Here is a 20,781-nt window from a genome sequence, read left to right as displayed (position 1 = left end):
ACCGCCAGAGAACAGGAAAAGCCCAAGCCAGACTGACTTTACAGTTGTCTGCAAACCCTTCCCAATAATGATGATTGATGGTTGATCTGGAATTCCCCATCTCCCAAGCTCTCTTTTAATATCATTTGGCAGTAGGGTGACCAGACAGCAAGTGTGAAAAATCGGGACAGGGGCTGGGGGGTAATAGGCACCTATATAAGACAAAGCCCCAAATATCGGGACTGTCCCTATAAAATTGGGACATCTGGTCACCCTATTTGGCAGAATAAAGGAAGGGTATAGACAATGGGGTCCTTCACAGCCAGAAAAATGTAATTTTGGATGGTGTATCTACTGGTGAGATAATGCATGATGGCTGTTTTTAAAAGGCCTGCTATAGAGAGATTAGGTATCCCTGCCCTTGGCCACACAGTGAGTAAGTGTGAGAGCCAGGATTAGCACTCAGGAGACCCTTGTGCCTAGCATTGAGCTCACATCACAAGAACATGCTGACTTGTACATGTTTGGGGATATAGAAATGCTTGTTAATAACTTGTTTTTGCAAGTTGGAGTTATAAAGCTGAATGAGTGACACGGCAAACATTTCTATGGCAACAGAGTGATGTCACCAACAGCATTTTGACTTTACAACTGATTTCATTTGAAGGAAAAACTGAGCTTAGCCCCAGAACATTTCAGCATTTGATATGGAAACACATAAAGTCACTGTAGTGCATGTGTGTGTCTGTTGACTTCTGTGAGTCCTGCACCTGTACCTCAGGGCAGAATTTGTGCCAAATATACATATTCTTTTCCCCCAGAGGAGTCTGAAAGTTGTTCCTGGGAGGGTTGCAACACATTGACGAGATGGTGTGAAGGAAGCTTTCACTGCTGCTGTCTATGTGTCTGATCAGTGGGTAAACAGAGAGGTGAGATGTACAGTTCAACCGGTAGCTTTGATCCCTGAGATGTGTGGTGATGGGGAAAGCACCTAAATAAACAGATAAATTAACTCAAAAACAAAAAATGTAAAAGTTAATATAAAATACAGGAAATATTTCCGATGGGAGGTTAGAACCCTGTTAAAAATAGCTCAGAGGTACCCACTGCCCGGTTAAATCGTAAAACAAAAGTTAAAAGAAAATTAACAGTGCAAAGAAAAAAAATCATTTTCTTCACTATGGGGGTCCAAAGTGGGTTTTTGGCTTTCAAGCCACACCTGGATCTTCCAAGAGATACTGAGTTCTCTGAGAGATTTTAAACTAAAAATGAGTTATTGACATTGGGCCAAATCTTTAGCTGATGTAAATGTGCCCCCATTTTAAGTCAATGGCTTAAAGTTTTAAATCAGCTATGCTGATTTACACCAGCTGTAGATCTGGCCCATTATCTTTTCAGTCAGGAACTTCAACTTTAACAGAACTCATCCGAAAGCATGTTCTTATTCTCTCTCTCTCTCTTTCTTACACATCAGCAGATGAAGTCAGTCCTGGGTGTTTTCTTATGTTTCCTTAAATACCGAGAAGACAACAAAAGATATTTAAAACACCGTGCACATTGTACTCAATGGGAGTGGAAGGGAAATGTACAGAAATATCTCCTTTCTAGGGATGTATCAACTCACACACCTTCCTGGAAAAGACAAAAGGGCAAGGGCGGGGGGAGGGAGAGAAACTCAAGAGAAAACAACAGCAGAAGCCTGTGTTGCTGGATTATCTTCCATGTCATATGAAAATACTTTTTCCAAAGTTTGAAAGCGTTTCTTAAGAGCAGCCAGCAGCATATTGAGATTTCCCTCCTCTCCTTTCCAACAACAAAGCAAAGTTCCACCCTCCCTCCCTCTCTCTCTCTCTTTTCTCTTCTCTTAAAAAAAAAAGTTTTGAGAATTTCACTTTTCTATTCACAGCAGCCCTGGCCAAAGTAAAGCCCTCTTTTACATTGACGTCAAGATCTTTACCAAGATTAGGGTTTCATTTCTGTATTGCAGCAATTAGCCAGGGAATGTATAAAAGGCTTCAGGGAAGCAAGCTAGGACTCCAGAGGGAAAGCACTTTGCACCACAGACAGATAGCGCGAGAGAGGAGGGAGACAGGGACACACAGAGAGAGGGACAGAAAGTTTGTGTACAAAGACCTTAAAAAAAAGTAGCGTTGCACCTGGTAATACTGGTGACACAGAAATTAGAGGTCTGCTTAGTGCTTAAATAGCTGAGAGACAATGGGACAGGAGAGGAAAGTGAACGATCTCTGCTTAAATTTCATAATTGCAGGGAAGTAGAAGCACAGCTGCCTCTGTCTTTAACGGACTCCAAAGGGCTATTGGATAAGGGAAACATTTTAGTCTCTGAAAAAGAAAAAGCAGCTCAGAGTAGAATGAATTTCATGCTGAGTTCTGGCTTTGACCAGCCTGAGTATATTTAATAATTTCTGCTGCCGTTGAGAGAAAGAGGCGGGAGGTGGAGGGGGCTGATGAGTTTTTTAAAAATGCCTTTCATTTTATTTTATCTTATTTTTTAAATGAGTGCTCAGGGCAAAAAAGGGAGCTGAAGGGAACCCGTTGGAGAGCAGCAGCAGGGAAGATGGGTCTGTTAAGCGTGGATTTGCTGATCGCGCTTCAGATCTTGCCGGTTTTTTTCTCCAATTGCCTCTTTCTTGCACTCTACGACTCTGTGATCCTCCTGAAGCACATGGTGCTGCTCCTGAGTCGCTCTAAGGCGGCGCGTGGCGAGTGGAGAAGAATGCTGACCTCGGAGGGACTACGCTGCGTCTGGAATAGCTTCCTCCTAGATGCCTACAAACAGGTGGGTAGGTGGGAAGGGGATGGAGAGGAGGTGAGAAAAGGCACCCCCGTTCCGGGGAGGGGTCTGTGCGCTGTGCACAGTGTTTCCACTTTGTGCCCTGCGCTAAACTAGAGTTTGGTTTGGCATTGGGAGAGTGGAAAACAGCTGTTCTTCAGGCGGGTAGGGGATTGGGATTTAAAGACCTTGGTTCTGTGCCCTCCTCTGCCACTGACTCTCTGTGCAATTTAGGGCAAGTCATTTAACCTTTTTCTGCCGCCGTTTTTCTAGCTGTACCGGGAGAATAATGGTACTTATCTTTGTAAAGTGCGTTGAGAGTGTTGGATGAAACATTATATAAGTGCTGAACATAATTAAATATCTTTGTCAACCATTTAACCAGTGCAATATCATCAGAAGTTATACAAAGATTAGGTCTTTAAATAACATCTCAAGGTGATCTGAATGCCCATGACAGCAAAGGATAAAAATAACCCTAGGGCATTATATCATCATTTTTATTCAGCTCATCTGTTCATTTTTGTATTGGGAAGGAAGGCAGTGCGACAGTGTGAGTAGGTTTAAAAAAAGAGAGCCCCTTTTCTCTTATGAAGGTGGTGAAAACAGGACATGACAAAGCTTAAAAATAAACTTGTAACCAGCTGAGGGACAGCTGCCTGATCTTCTTCTTCGCTGCATGCACAATGTGCCTCAAGTGGCACGTGACCAGGATTCATCACTGAATTTGGTCCGCTGGTGATTTTGGTTAATAATGCTAATAGCAGTTACACAACACATGCTCTTTCCAAGTTCCACACAAACATTAACTAATGAGCCTGGATAAAACCCCTGAAAGTAACTGTATCCCCACTTGATAGATTGGGAAACTGAGGCACAGAGACATTACAGATTTTGCTCCAAATCATCCAGCCAGTAAGGGCTTGTCTATGCAAACGCTTTGTTTGCAGCAAACTGGGACATGAATCTACCCTGCGCTAGCCTACTGAGCACCAAGAGTACATGTGGACCCAGCTATCGCACACTAAAAGTTCCCTAGTGCTCTGTAATCCGCTTCCATTTGAAAGAGGGATAGACAAAAGTGCACTAGGGAAATTTTAGTGTGTGCCATGAGGGTTCAGGTGGACACTTAGCTTGCATCAGGCTGGTGCAGAGTAAATTCACACCATGACTTGCTGTGAACTAAGTATTAATTTACACAAGCTCTACAAAGCAAAACTGGGATTAGAAACCAGAAGTTACTGTCTCACAGCCTTGTGATCCGTTTATTGGAATGTTCTGTTTTATTAAGATTATTTAAAAACAAAAACCCATCTGATGGACTTAGGTTAACTATCTCTTATATCCTGTCTGAATCATAGCTATTTATCTGCTGAAAAGCATTTCTTGTTGTGCTACCTCTCCTCCCACTACAATAGCATTATATATTTACTCTTAGGTAGAGCTGTAGGGAGCTGCTGATGGTGGTGCTTAGTTACTGATTTAGTTTGATATGTAACACCAAGTGCCTGTCCTGAAGCTCTTGGCACAAGTACATACTTTTCAGTATATAAAACAAATACAGATTACATTAGCTATCCCAACCGCAATCAACCCCTTAACTCACCACAATACAAATCAAATATTTGCAAAATATAATAATTCTAATTACTTTTATCGCACTTTAATCTCCAAAACACTTCAGATATTAACTAAATAAATGTCTCAATGCCCTTGTGAAGTAGGCTGCAAAACGTTATTATTCCCATTTTGCTGCGTGGGGAAGTGAGACAGAAAGATGAACATGTGACTTGATCATGGGTACAGAGGAAACCAGTAGCAGAGCTGTGATTCGCACTCATGCATTCCCAGCTCCTAGACTTGGGCTCTGAACACTGTGCCTCGCATTGGGAGAAGGCTCAGATATTCACTAGCTTCCTGAAGGTGAATGGAAATGTTTTAAAAGTCTCCAAAACCCCTTATATACATGAAAACTCTTTAACTTCTGTAGTAAGTTACATCAACATTCAAATGATGCATAATGCACTTTAAAACAAGGCTATTAAATAACTTCCTTCTTTCCATTCCTGTTAAGACCTGAGTTCATGATTCAGTGTTTCTTCATCTGCTACTGATGGCATCACTGACACCTGAAGGAGTGGGTAGCTCTTCACTGGTGTTAGCAAAGAAACTCAAATCTTAACTTCAGGGCTTAGAAGGTAATAAAAAGCCTTTTATTTTACCTTTAAACTGCCTAGAACACATCAACCGTATCATGTAGGGTGATATCCTAGCCCCAGTGAAGTCAATGGCAAAATTCATATTGACTTCAATAGGGCCAGTATTTTACGCCCCCATCTCAAAAGGGGGTGCGGGGGGGAATTCCTTCACAGCAGTGATTCTTAAGGAGAGCCTCACAGTGACTACACAGAGCACCTGATTGAGTAATCACAGATATAATTGGAAAGATTCCTGTTGACTTCAGTGATGTTGAGGCCCAAAAAACACTGAAGATTCCTGACTGTTGTAGAGGCAGAAGTGACAGACTACATTGAAGATCAATATTAACAGTGAAAGAGGAATGGGTTGTAAATTGCTTGCATATGAATCTCTGGGAGTCTCCTGCCACTTCTGCAGGGCAGGGGGGAAGCTAGTTAAATAGAAAGCCAATTTGCTCTGGTAGAGTCCAAAGGAGACTACACTTCTGCGGCTCTGTGGCATAAATGTGAACAAACAATGTAAAACAGTGAAATGCATGAACCTAAAGAATGTCCAGTAGGGCCTCTCCACAAATGTATATTTTTCCAAGTCCTGAAATGGATTTTGCATGTCAGAACCACTTAATTGTTGTATTCCCAAATCCAGCTGGGCAGAGGGGGTAGATGTCAATCGGATTTAAATACATGCCTAACATTAGGCATGTGCTTAACTGTCTTTCTGAATCAGGGCCTTCTTCACTAGTAGTAATACTTTGCAGTTACATAGTGCATGTCAAATGAGCACCTCAGAGAATTTTACGAATACTAAGTAAACCCACAAAATCTCTGTGAGGTTCGTAATCTCAATTTTACAGATGGGAAAACTGAGGCACAGATAGTTGAAGTAGACCAAAGCCACACACAAAGGTAGTGGAAGAACCTGGAATGAAACCAAGAGCACCCAGTCCCATATAGTAATAACACTACCTAGCTGTTATGTAGTGCTCTTCATCAGTAAATCTCAAAGCACTTTACAAAGGTATCATTTTACAGAGGGAGAAACTTGAGTCAGAGAGAGGTGAAGTGACTTGCTCAAGGTCACCGAGCAGGCCATTGGTAGAGTTGAGACTAGAACTCAGGTCTCCTGTCTCCCAGCCCAGTACTCTAGCCACTAGACACACTACCTCGCCAAACAAATTAGTTTCCTTTGATTTTTTTTTTAAAAGGTCTTGTTTACAGGGGAAAATTGATTAGCATGGCTATTGTGAAATAAACTAATCCGTAATAGCTATTCTGGAATAGTTCCATGTGTGGATACTATTCCAGAACAAAAGTAATTTTATTCCAGAATAATTACTCTGACTTGGAAGTGCATTAATTATTGCAGAATAAAGTGACTTTTATTCTAGAATAGCATCTGCATGGGGAGCTATTCTGGAATAGCTATTCAGGTCAATTGCCATGTAGACAAGCACATAATACAGGGGTGGGAAAACTACGGCCTGGGGGCCACATCCGACTCTTCAGACGTTTTAATCTGGCCCTCAAGCTCCTGCCGGGGAGTAGGGTCTGGGGCTTGCCCTGCTCTGGCACTCCAGCTGGGGGCTTGCCCCGCTCCATGCATGCCGTGGCTCCGTGCAGCTCCTGGAAGCAGCAGCATGTCCCCCCTCCAGCTCCTATGCGTAGGGGCAGCCAGGGGGCTCTGCACGCTGCCCCCACCCCAAGTGCCGCCCCCACAGCTCCCATTGGCTGCAGGGGCAGCGCCTGCAGATGGGGCAGCGCGCTGAACCACCTGGCTGCGCCTCTGTGTAGGAACCGGAGAGGGGACATGCTGCTGCTGCTGCTGTTTCCGGGAGCTACTTCAGGTAAGTGCCACCTGGAGCCTGCACACTTGACTCTCTCCCATGCCCCAACCCCCTGCCCCTGCCCTGGTCCCCTCCTGCCCTCTGAACCCCTGGGTCCCAGCCCGGAGCACCCTCCTGCACCCCAACCCCCAATTTCGTGAGCATTCATGGCCTGCCATACAATTTCCATACCCAGATGTGGCCCTCGGGCCAAGAAGTTTGCCCACCCCTGACATAGTACGTTACACCCAGATTTGTGCTTGTTATTCCTATCTTTCTGACAGGACTTGCTTCTAGTTCTGGAAGATCCCAAATATTGGACCTTAAGACTATGATTTTTTTATGTACAAGAAAACTATTTTAGGTCATTTTAAAAGTGTTTTAAATATTTTAGTTAACATTTTAATCTCCTTTTCTGGACTCATGGACTCATGGACAGCTGAATTTATCATGAATCTAAGGCACATGCTCTTACCATCAGAAGAGTTAAATAGAGTTCCAATAATATTTCAGTTTCAGTTTTCAATCCTTCTATAACAGGCTTTCTGCATTTCTGTAAGATATGAGGCATATAGAGAATACTTGATGTGGTGTGAAATAAATGCTTTATTGTCACTCATATGGATGACCTATATAATTCATTCAGAAGCAATGTAAATATCCCCCAAACTCTCTCTTTCTCTCTGTATAGTCATCCAAAGAGATATACATGTTTTCCTAGTAATCATTTCACTCACCACTTCTGTGGGGGAACACAGCTGTTTGTAAACAGCACACAGCAATACTACAGAACAGTTAAGAGTAGAAAGCAGTGTCCAAATAATAAAAAGCACCCTAGGCTTTCTCTGAGATGAAGCTACTTTGCCTAGTCTGCTAGCTCTGTTAACTCCCATTATAATAGTTAACCTTGTTCTAAAGAACCTCTCTTTGCAACACATCTTGTATGTGCAGTCCATAATTAGGGGTGGTGCAGAGCCATGTTTGACTCACAAGGCCACTACACCCCATGGCTCTGTTTCCTCACGGGAGGAGAAGGAGGAGGGTGTTATATAAATCATCAAGAGGGAACAGTGTAGGCATTATCAACAATTAATCTGGCAGATGTTCAAATCAGAAACCAGAACTCAGGAAGTTGTAAGAAATATACTAATCACTGATAAAATGCACATGAGAAAATAAACAAACATCAGAGAATTACTCAGTTGTTCCTATTCTGCTGGGGGGAGAGGGTGGAGGGAGGAGGAAAACAGCTTATGTAAAATGTTCCAGTGTAAGAGAATGCTGTACATTTGCTAAACAAGTAAATCAAAGTATCTATTGTTTGCCCACTGAGGATGTTAAAGTCTTTTGTTTTTGCTACTAGATCCTCCCAGGTGATAATGTCCTAACCAAAAGGCTGCATCACGTTTCTGCTGCTGTATGCAATAGTAGTTTATAACAAGAGGACAATGGAAAAATACCATTGCAAAGTTAGGAATGGGTATCCCATTGGAAAGCTATGAAGCTCTCTGTCCAGTGATTTATAGCTTTCATTTCTAGTCCTCAAAGGATAGCAGGAAGTAGGATCTTAAACCTGTCACTTGTCCAAGATTGAATATTGCCCATTCTGCACCTCAATGCCAGTGTAATTTTGAGGGATAATTCTATATTTGGATTGTGTTTTAAATGGAATTTTGTTGAAGCAGCAATATTATTTTGAATGTCAAAAGACATTCTCTCTCTCTCTCTCCAATACTACAGTGATCAGAATGATACTGTATAAATAGTTTGATTGATGGATTCAGAGCTAAGTTTATGTGTGCGTGTGCGTGCAGATCCTTCCAGTCTCTAAAAAGGGTTGAACCAAAAGCAAACTCTCACATGAAGACTCCAGAATTTAGAGAAAGTTTGGATCTGGATCCAATCTTCAGGGGATGGGCTCATCTCTGGATTTAATAGTAGATTAAACCAGGGCTATGAGCTCTGATGGAGGCTCAGTTAAATCACCAGACATACCATCAAACACATGGCCCTCTTCCCATATAATAGGTGTACTCATTCCTAGAAGCACCAGCATGCAACTCAACATCTGGAAGGGCATCACAGCTTCTGACAACACGGATTGCTCAAGGGTGTTCTGCAACATTGCAGAGCAATATTTCCAAAGGTAGTATAAAGAGCAAGTGCCTCATTTCCTATTGATCAGCTTTTCAGCATACCACTCGGTTACAATGCTACTTTGGGAGGCTTTTCAGACAGTAGAGCAAAGACCTCTTAGCTCGAACCCTTATGCACTCATCACCTTTGTTAATTTTGATCTGGAGGGCAAGGAAGTGTCTTTCTTTGAATTTCATGGCAATAAGAGGAACTTATGAAATAAGCCCTCTGCTAAAAATGAATTGTAAATAGTTTTAGGTCCAAAATGTAAGCATTGTCTAGTGTTTAAAAATATTTGTCCTCCCAAACCTGTATTAATAGCACTGATTTTACAAAATGTAACATTAGCAAAATTATTTTCATTGAAATTTTCAAGTACAAATGATAATAAAATAAACTTAAAACTACTACTAATAATAATAATAACTAAACCTTCCCCTCAGTATTGGGAACCCAAACTCTACAGGGCTTGGGCTTGAACTCCTGAACCAGGAAGTAGGGCTGCCAACTCTTCCCCCAATGCCCCTGGCAATATTGTTAACAAATAATATTAATAATAAAGACCTCAGTCACATCTTGTAGGTATAGCCCATAATTAGGGGTGGTATAGAGCCATGTTTGACTCACAAGGCCACTACACCCCATGGTCCTGCCTCCCCATGGTTTACTCCCACCCTTCTTTGGAGCATTATTTGCCCCTAGGGGAATATAGAGGGAGTAGAAATGGAATTCTGCCAGGTCCTTATGTGGGAAGCAAGGACTCCTTATGCGACCCCCCCCCCGACCCCCCGCAGTGCATTCTCATATATGGGCCAGTCAGAGTTTGTCCCTAAGTGAGTAAGGAGGGCAGGGTTTGGCCAATGATTTTTATTAGGACTGTGTCATTTTAATTCTTCTTCTCCCCTAGCCTCACAGACCTGAAACTAAATAAAGAGCAAGAGCACCAATGAAATCCAGCATCCCCTGTTCTCCCCATGTTGTACACACTGTTTTAAAAGCAAATGCCCTCTTCCCTGTGGTGAATGAACAGTACACATTAATGTATACTCTTCCAGGCAGGGACCTTAGGGGATTTATATGCACTGAGGGATTCCTACACAACTTTGGGTCTTGTAAAAAGCAAATACTACTAATACTTTGAATAACCTTGCTGCCAGAGCCTGACTAACATCTGGATGAGGCTCTGAGAAATGACAGGCTCTTCTGGGGCTGCATTTTACTGAATAGAATCAAAGCAAAGAGAAGAACTTGAAAGGGAGTTAAGAGCTCAGGGGGTTCTGCCCATAGCCAGTAGCTGGGCTCCAATCCCTACCACGGCATGGCCATGTTTAAATGGCTAGTACCATAGCCTGCTAATTATCTGGCAACACCTATTTTCTTTAGGGAGTTGATGTAGCTTGATGAGCCTGCCCAATGGTTCAAAAATCCTTGATGTGGGGCCTGAAAGCAGTTTTTCAATGCACAGGATCCCAAGAGGGATATGTTAGATCTGATAAAAAGCAAAGCAAAAAGAAAGCAAATCAGGAGATGATGTTTTGTCCACGGGGCTTTTCCCAGGCCATGTGGAAAATATTCAACAAAGTTAGTAGTATGTTCTGTTTCCAGCTTGTGGTTTATGAATAGGTCTTTCTTTTCCTCCCCTTCCCCTTCATTTTGCAGTTGACATGCTAAAGCAGCATTAGCGTTGCTCCCCCTTTCCATTGTGCACAACGCTCCAGAACGAGATGCCCAGTATCAGAGCCATCAAATGAATGCAGGATTGGCCTTAAGCACAAACAGTGCAAGTTATTGCTTTGAGGTGGGGAGGTCCCTTTGCTTGTGGAGATGGTGAGACAGGGGGGCCTCACAGTTCATGGGCTAGCTTGCTGTCCTCTGAAAGCAGGATCAGCCACCGCAGCTTGGGATCCATAAGGCCAGCATTGAGTGACTAAACAGTCAGCACAGAAGTGCGTGATTATATAAATGCTGGAGCCAGAGTTATTGCATGTGAGAGAAGTTCTGCTGGTTTGTTTCTTAGAACATATCTTTTGCCAGCTTTTGTGTAAGATTTCAAAAGCAGTTGGGCTGACTATTATGTGGCTTTTTTGGTAGGCATTTTCATTGCGTCAATTTTTTTCCAATAGCTATTTTTTTCCTTTCTGTAATAAATAATGACAACAAAGAGAACAGAAAAGCCCCACAATGCAGATGATCAGTGAGGATGATATTGTCATCCCGTGTCAATCCCGTTCCTGAGTCTGGTGAAATGAAGAGGCCCTTTGGGAACGTCAGAACTTCATCAAGACCAATTAGCGGAGATGTTGCTGCTTGTGTTTAAGCATTAATGACTGGGCAGGGTTGGGTTTTTGGAGTGGCTAACATTGGCATGGAACGAGGCAACGACCTAATTACTCCTCTGCAGGAGCAGAAAATGCCTTGTGAATGCCTGCTTGGCAAGGATGTCTCATTAAAGACAAAGCGGCAAACACAACTCTCCTCGAAGCAAAAATTAACATGATAGGTACCCCATGGCTGTGAGACTTTCTTGTGTCTGTGGGAAATAAAATGAGGTTAGCCACACCGGGGGATATCTTGGCTGCGTTTTAGTCTACAGGATGTCATGGAACTAGTTTTTATTTTGTCTCCAAACCTCATCTTTTTGGTTTGCAAGGAATACTCTGCCTACGGGAGGCACAGAGAACACCCTTGCATTGTTGGAGCACAGTCACACATGCTAACATCCTTGGCACCATTGTGAAGTAATACTTGAAGGGCACTATTATACTAATGTCCAATTGAAACAATTTTGATTTTTCCCTCCAGGGTTTAGGAATCTAAACAGCGAAAGTGGCATTTGGTAGAGCCTAATGCAGAGTTGGGAAAGAGGAATTTACTCAGTGAATATAGCCTCTTTTTCTGCCCACATAATATTCATAAGCAGATTATGGTTTTCCTCAAATTTATTGATGAGTATAAAGCTGGTCAAAAAAATTTCATTCATAATATTTTTCCAAAGTAAAACTGGAAAAACTTGGGCAAAATGAGCCCTATCTACCTCACAGGCATGTTGGGAACTTCTTTAATTAGCTATATGTTCCCGAAGCATTAAATACAACAGTAAAAATTCCCATAAAATCTGTTGGCTTGAAGAGAGAGTCAGGGGAAAGGAAGAACAGGTTCAGTGTCAATTACCCTTTGAAAAAAGTGGAACTGAACCATAAAGGATCATATATTCACCAGGGAAAGTTAGGTTTCAGGTGAAGAGATGGAAGTCCCTGTACCTACAATGTGCTCATTGCTGGATTTTAGCTATAATGGAGATTTTTCCCCCCATCAGCTGAGCATCCTGCTCTCAACTCTGGTTCTTACTGGTTCTGGCTTTTCAGGAGGCAACGCTTGGTAATGAAATCTGAGATGACTTCTGTGGGCCAAATTCAGAAGTCCTTACTGAGTTCTTACTCAATGAAACTCCTGCTAGCTTCAGTAGGAGTGTAGTTACTGAATACAGTCTGGATTAGAACCTCAGGATTTGGTTCTCTATGAATTCTATCAAAACAGTATTTTTCTGAACATCATGAGATAGGCAGGAGATGAGAAGAGAGAGAAATTAGCAGGGAAATAAAAAAACAATTACATTATTTTATAGAGCTTGATGCTAAGGAGAGATGTGCAGGAGTTGCAGTGACTGGACTTATTAATTGTCTTTTATAGTAGTACTTTGTAATTCCATATCATCTTTCAGAACACCTTGTAGACTTTAGTCAATCTTCACAATACCCTTGTGTGATGCATACATATTATCTCCATTGTATAGATGGGGAAACTGAGGCACTGATGGGTGCAAGGACTTTCCCACAATCGCACAGTGAGTCAGAGTCAGATCTAGGGATAAGGCCATGAACACCTAACTACCAATCACCTGCTTCAGACACTAGCCACACTCTTCTCTCCTCCTGCTGCTGCAGGAGAAACACAGCAATGGGAGAAGACACTGGTCTTATATAGATCATTTGTTTAAAACCAGGATCCCTGCAGCATTTTCTGTGTAGGGAGCACACTGTGTTGTTTGAACAGCTGACTGTGTTTGTTTAGTGAGAGTGAACATGAAGGACACTGTGGAAGCAAGTCACAATAACTCATCATGTCTTTATTTGTTTTGACATCAGGTGAAATTGGGAGGAGAAGCCCCAAACTCCAATGTGATCCACATAGCTAATGGCAGCAGCAGCAGCAGTAGCAGAAGGAAAAGTGTTGGCGGGAAATATGGAACCAAGTGCCACCTCCTTGACTTTGCCAATTCAGAGCGCCCGCTTGTGGTTAACTTTGGTTCAGCCACCTGACCCCCATTCACGAGCCAGCTGTCGGCCTTCGGCAAGCTGGTGGAGGAGTTCTCAGGTGTGGCCGATTTCCTGTTGGTCTACATCGATGAGGCTCACCCATCGGATGGCTGGGCTGCCCCTGGGATCTCCCCCTCCTCATTTGAGGTGAGGAAGCACAGGAACCAGGAAGACCGATGTGCTGCTGCTAACCAGCTCCTGGAGCGGTTTTCCTTGCCACCCCAGTGCCAAGTGGTAGCTGACTGCATGGACAATAATGCCAATGTGGCCTATGGGGTCTCCTTCGAACGAGTGTGCATCGTGCAGAGACAGAAAATTGCCTACCTGGGGGGCAAGGGCCCCTTTTTCTACAACCTCCAGGAAGTCCGGCTTTGGCTGGAGCAAAACTTCAGCAAGAGATGAAATCCAGTCTAAGTTGAACAAAGTGTGTCAAGAGCTTTGTCCCTTTAAAGTGATATAAAAGGGAAAAAAACACACTGTTTTACAATAGGTCTTTTGGGGCCTGTTGCAGGAGAACAGGTTCAATAATAAGGTCAAATGAATGCAAGCCAGGAAAAAAAACAAAAAAAAACCCAGCACATAAAAAGAGAATTGTGTGAGACAATCCTACTCCTGCCTTCTTAACAGGGCAGAAAAGGCCACTGTGAAAAGTGCTGCTGCTGCGCATGAAAGGTGGTGGGATGAGATTTCTCGCCCATCCTTTTAACAACATGTTGACTTTAGGTTCAGAAGAAAGCATTGCTTCCTGGAAGGCGATTCTGCGGAGAGGCAACCTCATGTATTTGATCAGGGACATCTCACTTTTCCATTGAGGCCTGTGTAGGCAACTTGCCAGCAACCTGGGACCTTCAATTAATTTGCATAAAATGGAGTGGATTATGACTGCCTTCCTGTTTTGATAGAGATGTATGACCCAGCAGAGACTACAAGATCCACCATGCAGTGCAAACTGGCTGCTCAGTTCAAGATGAAACATTGTATGTGGATTTTGGTACTCTCTACAGGCAGCCTCTCTGCGTTGTGTGTGTGTGTGTACAGTACGCACACATACACACACACACAAACACACACACTCTTAGGCTTCTGTATGTTAACAATTAAATTGGCAGCAGGCCACACCATAGAACTCCATAGGCTGCATTTGGCTCTCAGGCTACACCTTGGTCACCACTGTGAGACAGAGAAGGAGAGAGAGAGAGAGTGAAGAAAAGCGGTGATGGGCGGGCGGGGGAGGGAGAAGGATACAGATGAAAGAGTCTGCAAGATCCTAAGATCAAAGGAGTGAGGGAGAAAGAAACAGAGATTGTGTAATAAAACTATAACTTTTCACTTTGAAAATTCAGAAAGTGGGATTATTTGTCACCAACACACACAGATATACACACACAGTGAAGAGTTCAGCTGATGCCAGCCTTCAATATGTGGGACTGAAAAGATGTATTCATTGCTGCTTTTTTCTTTCTTAAAGAGAAACAGCAGAGAGAGAGAGAGAGAGAGAGAGAGAGAAAGAGAATTAGGGGTAATTTTGTGTTTAGTTTTGTAAAAGTAATTTATTTCTTTTGACCTAGCAGGCATATTTTTGAGCGGGGGCGGGACTTACACACCACTTTACCTCATTGGAATTGAAACCTGTCCAGTTGATTACCCTGTTAAAGTGGTCATGTTGATTTTTGCTATCCTAGATGCCTGCAATTAGTTTACAGCCATATTAGTTCATTGAAAAGTTAAACAGTCTTTAGCCTCAGCAACTGCAATTCTGTTGGGCAGGATAGCATTTGGTTCATGTTTCATTCTTCTTCTCAGAAGCCTTTGGGGAAAAAAACCCCATCACACTGGCCTCACAGTCACCACTTTATTTCTCTGAAGAGGTTAAGGATGAACTGAGTGAATTATCAAGAACAATTGTAACAAATGGCTGGATTTCTCAAAAATGGCTGAGGGGAATATTCTGAAGTATATTTAAAGAGACACTGTCAACTTGGTCTAGGCCTTAAGTATGTTTAGGTTTTGTAAAAAATTAAGGGATTTTACAAAACCTAACACAAATGGACATGCTTCCATTGTGCTAGTGCATGAGAACTGGGAAGTGAAACTGACTAATTACAAGAGTGAACCTGACCAGCGTAGTTTCACAGTCCAAGCTGAGAGAAATGCAAAACAAGCAAACAGCATAAAGTGGGGGAAAATAAAGGAAAGTGTTAAATCTCTTACCCTGCTAATCACCTGAGATGTTAGTACAAATACAGGGAAGAACTGAAAAAAAAAAAGAAATATTTCTATTTTACAGTGTCCCTTTAATCACACTTGGCATATTTCCTTTTGTTTTGGTGTGAGTCAATTCAGCTAATGCACATGGCATTTTAAAAAAAAATATGTCTCTTTTAAGAACAGATATGACATTTTGACAGCAATGTGAGTGTGATTTCTTATGCATCCAGGTTAATGCCTCCCCCCTGGATGCATAAACAAACCCTGGTAAAGCATAGGGTGACCAGATGTCCCGATTTTATAGGGACAGTCCTGATTTTTGGGTCTTTTTCTTATATAGGGGCCTATTACCCCCCACCCCCGTACCGATTTTTCACACTTGCTGTCTGGTCACCCTAGTAAAGCATCCCAGAGAATCTGGTGGGGAATGGAGTTCAGAGAGCCAAGTTCAGCTGGGTGGACGGAAGAGCGTGGTACTCCTGTATTTCAGGTTTTCATACTTGCGCTAAGTAATTTGTGATGAGGGGTAAAAAAGGGAAGATGACATACACTGTTGCCTTCTTTAGGGTGGGCCAAGGGTATATAGTAAGAGGTAAGAAGAAAAAATTGAACAATGGAAAATTTAGGCTGAATATCCATCTACTCCAATGTCTGCCTTCTGGTATATAAACCTGACTTCTCAGACCATTCAGTGAAGTGATAATGACCTAGCAATTACTATGGTACATTTTTATGACTGTGTGGGAGAGCTACCTTAAACCTATGAACACAGAAACAGGAATTGCCTACTGGATCAGATCACTAGTTCATCTAGTGCAGTATCCTATCTCGGATAGTGTCAGATGCTTTAGAAGAAGGTGCAAAAATCCCTATACTGGACCATTCAGAAGTAAACTGTCCACAGGAGTTACTTGTTCTGAACCACAGACAGTTAATGCTTGGCTTTATCCTTTCTAGTGTGACTACAGATGTCTTCATTATCCATATAAATGCCTGGTCCTTTTTTGGAATTCTGTGAAGAACTTGAGCTCAGTTCTGTCTCATGGCAGTGAATCTGATGATCAAAACACATCCTGTGTTTAAAAAAAAATTCCTTTTATCAAATTTGTTGCCTTTCAATTTAATTGAATTTCTCCTTGGTCTTGTATTATAAGACAGAGTAAATAGGGGCACCCAATTCTCCTTCTGTGTGTCATTCATTATTTTGTATACTTTTGATGCAAGTCTTATTTGTGTCCTTTCTAAACAAAACAATCCTAATCTTTCAATCCCTCATATGGGTCCATATCTCTTATCATTTCCTCCCATTTCTGGACTCCTTCTCTTTTTGCTTAACTACCTTTTTCAGGTAGGGTGACCAGAGCTGAAAACAGTATTCCAGATGAAAACATTCAGTGGGTGTATATAATAATGTAATATTTTCAATGTTATTTTCTATTCCATTCTTCAGACATCCTAAACTTTATCATTCCATAACTGCTTCAGGCTATAACCCGATGTGCTTTGTAAAGCTTAAACCTACCTTTCTTTCTTTCTTTCTTTCTTTCTTCAATCTGGGACTTTTAGCATTGTCTAAGTTGTCTGTTTGCGAAATGCCAACCCAAGTGTCTAATATGACTGTTGAAACATATCTTAAGATCACAAGAAGGAGTCCGAATTAGTAACTCTAATACTCCTTTGCATAGCTAAAGTCACAGTAATTTTGCATAGCTTTTTTCTCCTTTTTGGATTTCTACTATTTTGTCCCTCTCTTATGTGTGGGTGTCTTGTTATTCATAGATGGGTTTTCATTGCACAGCAAGGGAATTATAAAACTGGCTTCTGTAAATAGACAATCCTCAAGGATCAGAACTTTCTTTCTTGGCAACATAAATTCCTGACCCTGGCCAAAATGCAAAGATGCTGGCAACCTCTGTGGTTATCATGACAGGGATACATTTTGTAAATTCTTTTGATCCCTCCAGAAAACATATGGCCAAAAAGCAGAGGGGAATATTTTCAATAGAAAAGAAATGAGCTTAGAGAAAAAGATGTTTTGTCTTTTATAAGTGATTAATAGAAACATTAAATACAATTCCTTTAATTTTTTGATGGTGTAAAAGGATACAACTTTTAGAAAAGGTTTAAAGAATAATGAAATAATGTCACCATTTTGCTACTAACATGGCATAATTGGCCAGGTGCATTGTGAGGTTGGGTTTCCCTTTCTCTGTACCTTTACACAAGGCATCTGCTGGACCAGAATAACTATTGTTTATTCCAGTATGGCAAATCTTACATTCTGAAGTTGAATAGAATTCACAGAAGAGGCTAATGCCTGAAAATATTCCAGAAAGTCACTGCACAGAATAGGGAATGCAGTCCTGTCCCTTGGCAGTAGCTGGAGATCGGTAACTGTTTTTTAAAATATCCTAGCATGCCTGCAAAGTCACTTTGGACCTGATTCTCCACAGACGTTTGCCTTATATCATTATTTAGCCCTGTGCAAAATAAGTGTAAGTGACACCACCAGAATGATAGCTTTTTGCTCATCCTTTGCACTTGTGTAAATGATGACACAAGGTGAAAGGCAGTGGAGAATCAGGCCCGGCACATTTTAAAATGAAAAAATGCATGGCAAAATGTATGTCACTGAACAGCTGCGCTAAGGACTTCAAAAACCTAAAGGCGATTATTCTTCTGAAGGTTGTCTAGATGGAGAAATCCATGAAGCTTCTTAAAAATGTCTCAGTGGTGTGTGTGAGACCTTTATATGTTGTTGGGTGTAGGATTAAGATTTTTAACATACATTCAGTACTATAACCAAAGCGATAAAAGAGGTATCAGGTAGGGAATAATGGCCAGTTTTGTTCGACTCTACACCATATCAATGCATGACCCATATGCAGCAAACTAGAGGCCTGAATTCTGGGCTGTACAGATGGGGGATGAGGGCAAGGCAGGGGTGCTAGTGTGCTCATGAAGACCGCTAACAAAAGAGTAACTAACTCCGTTGGCGTTCAGATACCATCACACTGGCATTTCTTTCTGCGTTTTGTTATCTCTGTTTGGAGGGTCTGCTTGATGTCCATTCATTTGAGTACTGTGGGTAGAGATGTGTTTGTGTGTGCATCATTGTTTAGATGTCAGAAATATACTTCATAGGAGAACCAGCACAAATGTGTTATAATATTGGTGCTCTGTGGAATGTGTGCTTTTTAGACTTGTTTTTTTTTCTTGTATTTTAATAAAATCTAAAGGCAAAAATATTCTGTCTTCTTTGGTCTTTTTTTATTTTTAAATATGGCGTGCTACAGGTCAGTGAAAGTATGAAGGATTGGTTTTTCGATAGAACGGACTATCCTGCAATGGTTAGAACTCAGCTTATATGGGCAAAACATAAATGTCAAAACCTAAATGTCAGGATCTGTGTTTTTCTTTCTTTAATCTCTGACTAGAGCTCTTTCTGAGAAAGATAAGACAGAGCAATCTGAAAACATCTAGGATGATGTTTTAATATGCACAGTACAAGCAACATTTTCAAAAATATGAGCTTGAGGCAAGCACACAAAACACTACATTGCATGTGAAAATTTTCATGTATTGGCATTTGTGTGTGCAGTGTAATACACATCCAGCACGTATACATGCAGCTATATTTTCAAAGGGTGGCATTAAAGAGCAAAAATTTACTGCACACCAAAATGAGTGAGCAAAACTCAGCGCTTGATTGAGAAGCTATCCGATGAATGGAACGGCTTGAGATGAGAATGCTCAGCACCTTACAGGATCGGGACCAACATTACTTGCGGATATATTTAATTTTTAGCTTTTTCGAACTATATATTAACATGTTACAGCAAGTTCTGAAAATCTCACTCACTGTACCCAAAACCAAATGTGAAAATACACCTAGAATGAAAAAGGAGAAAACAAGTTACCGAAAAAGAAAAGTAGTAACAATGTAAATCGTACCTAACTGCACTGTCCAGAGGACATCCACTCTATTATGCTGACCAGGACTTTGGAACAACCAAAGAAGAAACTATTCCTAGAAAATCCACCCCAGGTTTTTTTAAATGATCCTGTAAGCATTAGGACAGGACTTGGCATGCTTATTCACAGAGCTCCCACAGTGGGCATGATTGAGAAAGCCCATAGTTTAACTACCTCATTATCAAGTCTCAGCGCTTTGATTTAAGATGCTTCCCTTCGACCCTAGAATATACGAGTAACGAATACAAAAATAGTGGAAATACCTCTGATTCTTCTCACACCAGTGTAAGGCAGGTGTAACTCTGCAGAAGTAAATGGCCTTTTACTGGTGTAAAACCAATACAAGTCAGAGGAGAAACAGGCTCCTTGTATATATCCACCAACATATACTTTTATTTATTTTTAAACAACTTATTCTTGCACATATTTGCAGGGATATTTTCAACAATAGTTTTGTTTTCTGGGAGGGACATTATCCACTACGGACAAGAGAAAAGAGTTCTACACCACACAATTAGAGTAAAGCCTCTTTAATAACTGGAATATTTCCAGAGCAGTATCTCGGTGGATTGACCAGTGCTCAAGAACAATTATTTTTTTTTTGACAAAGACTAGAAAAATTCTTCTAGCATAATAAATCTTCCCCAAGTATAAACATCAAACAAAGGACCTAATTGCTAGCTAAAGACTTTGATCACAGACAAGTGATCAATTTTAGCTAAAGTCAGTATCTCCTCCATGGTTCAATGCATTAATTGACTCACTACATTTTGCCTGTCTGTTGCTAATTCACCAGTCACATTAATGACCCAATGGCTTACATATGTTTTAATGTGCAGCAAGACATTCTGAGAACACCTCGTGTTTGAGACCCCTGTTCAAGTCCCCGACTCCTTAAAGGTGCTTATCACATCATTTAATTTGAAAAACACAATCCATTTTAGGTTATAAACATAATCCATATGATGATTTCAGCTTAGTCTCCAAGCTGTTGGTGTATTTACCCCTGGTCTATGGCTAGGGGAAAACAAAGAAAGAAAAGGTAATATGCATAAATCATTCTATGTGTCCTTTATTTGATTCTCTTGTTCATTTTTCAGTAGGCCCCACTGGAAATTGTTTGATAACTTGAGCACTGGGTTCATTCTCACATATACTGTGATGTGTGATTGTCTACTGAGGTAAGCTCCAATGTCCGATACAGCCCACCATGGCGTAGGTGTGTTTCTAATTTCCTGTAGTCTGCAGGGGGAAGAGGAGATGCATTTTTAGTCTCATCCCAGGGCACCAGAGTTAATCTGTCCCTGCCCTAGCGGCTGTTTGTCAAAACCAGTCTAATTTAGCACAGAATA

At 41.4% G+C, this 20,781-nt stretch overlaps 1 protein-coding gene across 2 annotated transcripts; it reads left to right on the top strand.

Moving 5' to 3' along the window:
• Nucleotides 1–1,789: 1,789 nt before the first annotated feature.
• Nucleotides 1,790–18,702, top strand: DIO2 (iodothyronine deiodinase 2). 2 transcript variants are annotated; one of them, XM_054026966.1, is made up of 2 exons: nt 1,790–2,779; nt 13,076–13,648. In XM_054026966.1, the coding sequence occupies exons 1-2, from the start codon at nt 2,558–2,560 to the stop codon at nt 13,646–13,648; spliced, it is 795 nt and encodes a 264-aa protein (XP_053882941.1). In that variant the 5' UTR covers nt 1,790–2,557. The 2 variants fall into 2 exon arrangements, with proteins under 2 accessions (XP_053882941.1, XP_053882939.1); XM_054026964.1 differs by having other exon boundaries at nt 1,793–2,779; nt 13,076–18,702.
• The last annotated feature ends 2,079 nt before the right edge of the window (nt 18,703–20,781 follow it).

Source organism: Malaclemys terrapin, chromosome 4 (genome assembly GCF_027887155.1).
Source record: "Malaclemys terrapin pileata isolate rMalTer1 chromosome 4, rMalTer1.hap1, whole genome shotgun sequence".
Taxonomy (NCBI): Eukaryota; Metazoa; Chordata; order Testudines; family Emydidae; genus Malaclemys; species Malaclemys terrapin.
Note: the sequence above shows the minus strand (reverse complement) of the source record. Positions and strands in the feature narration are given on the sequence as shown.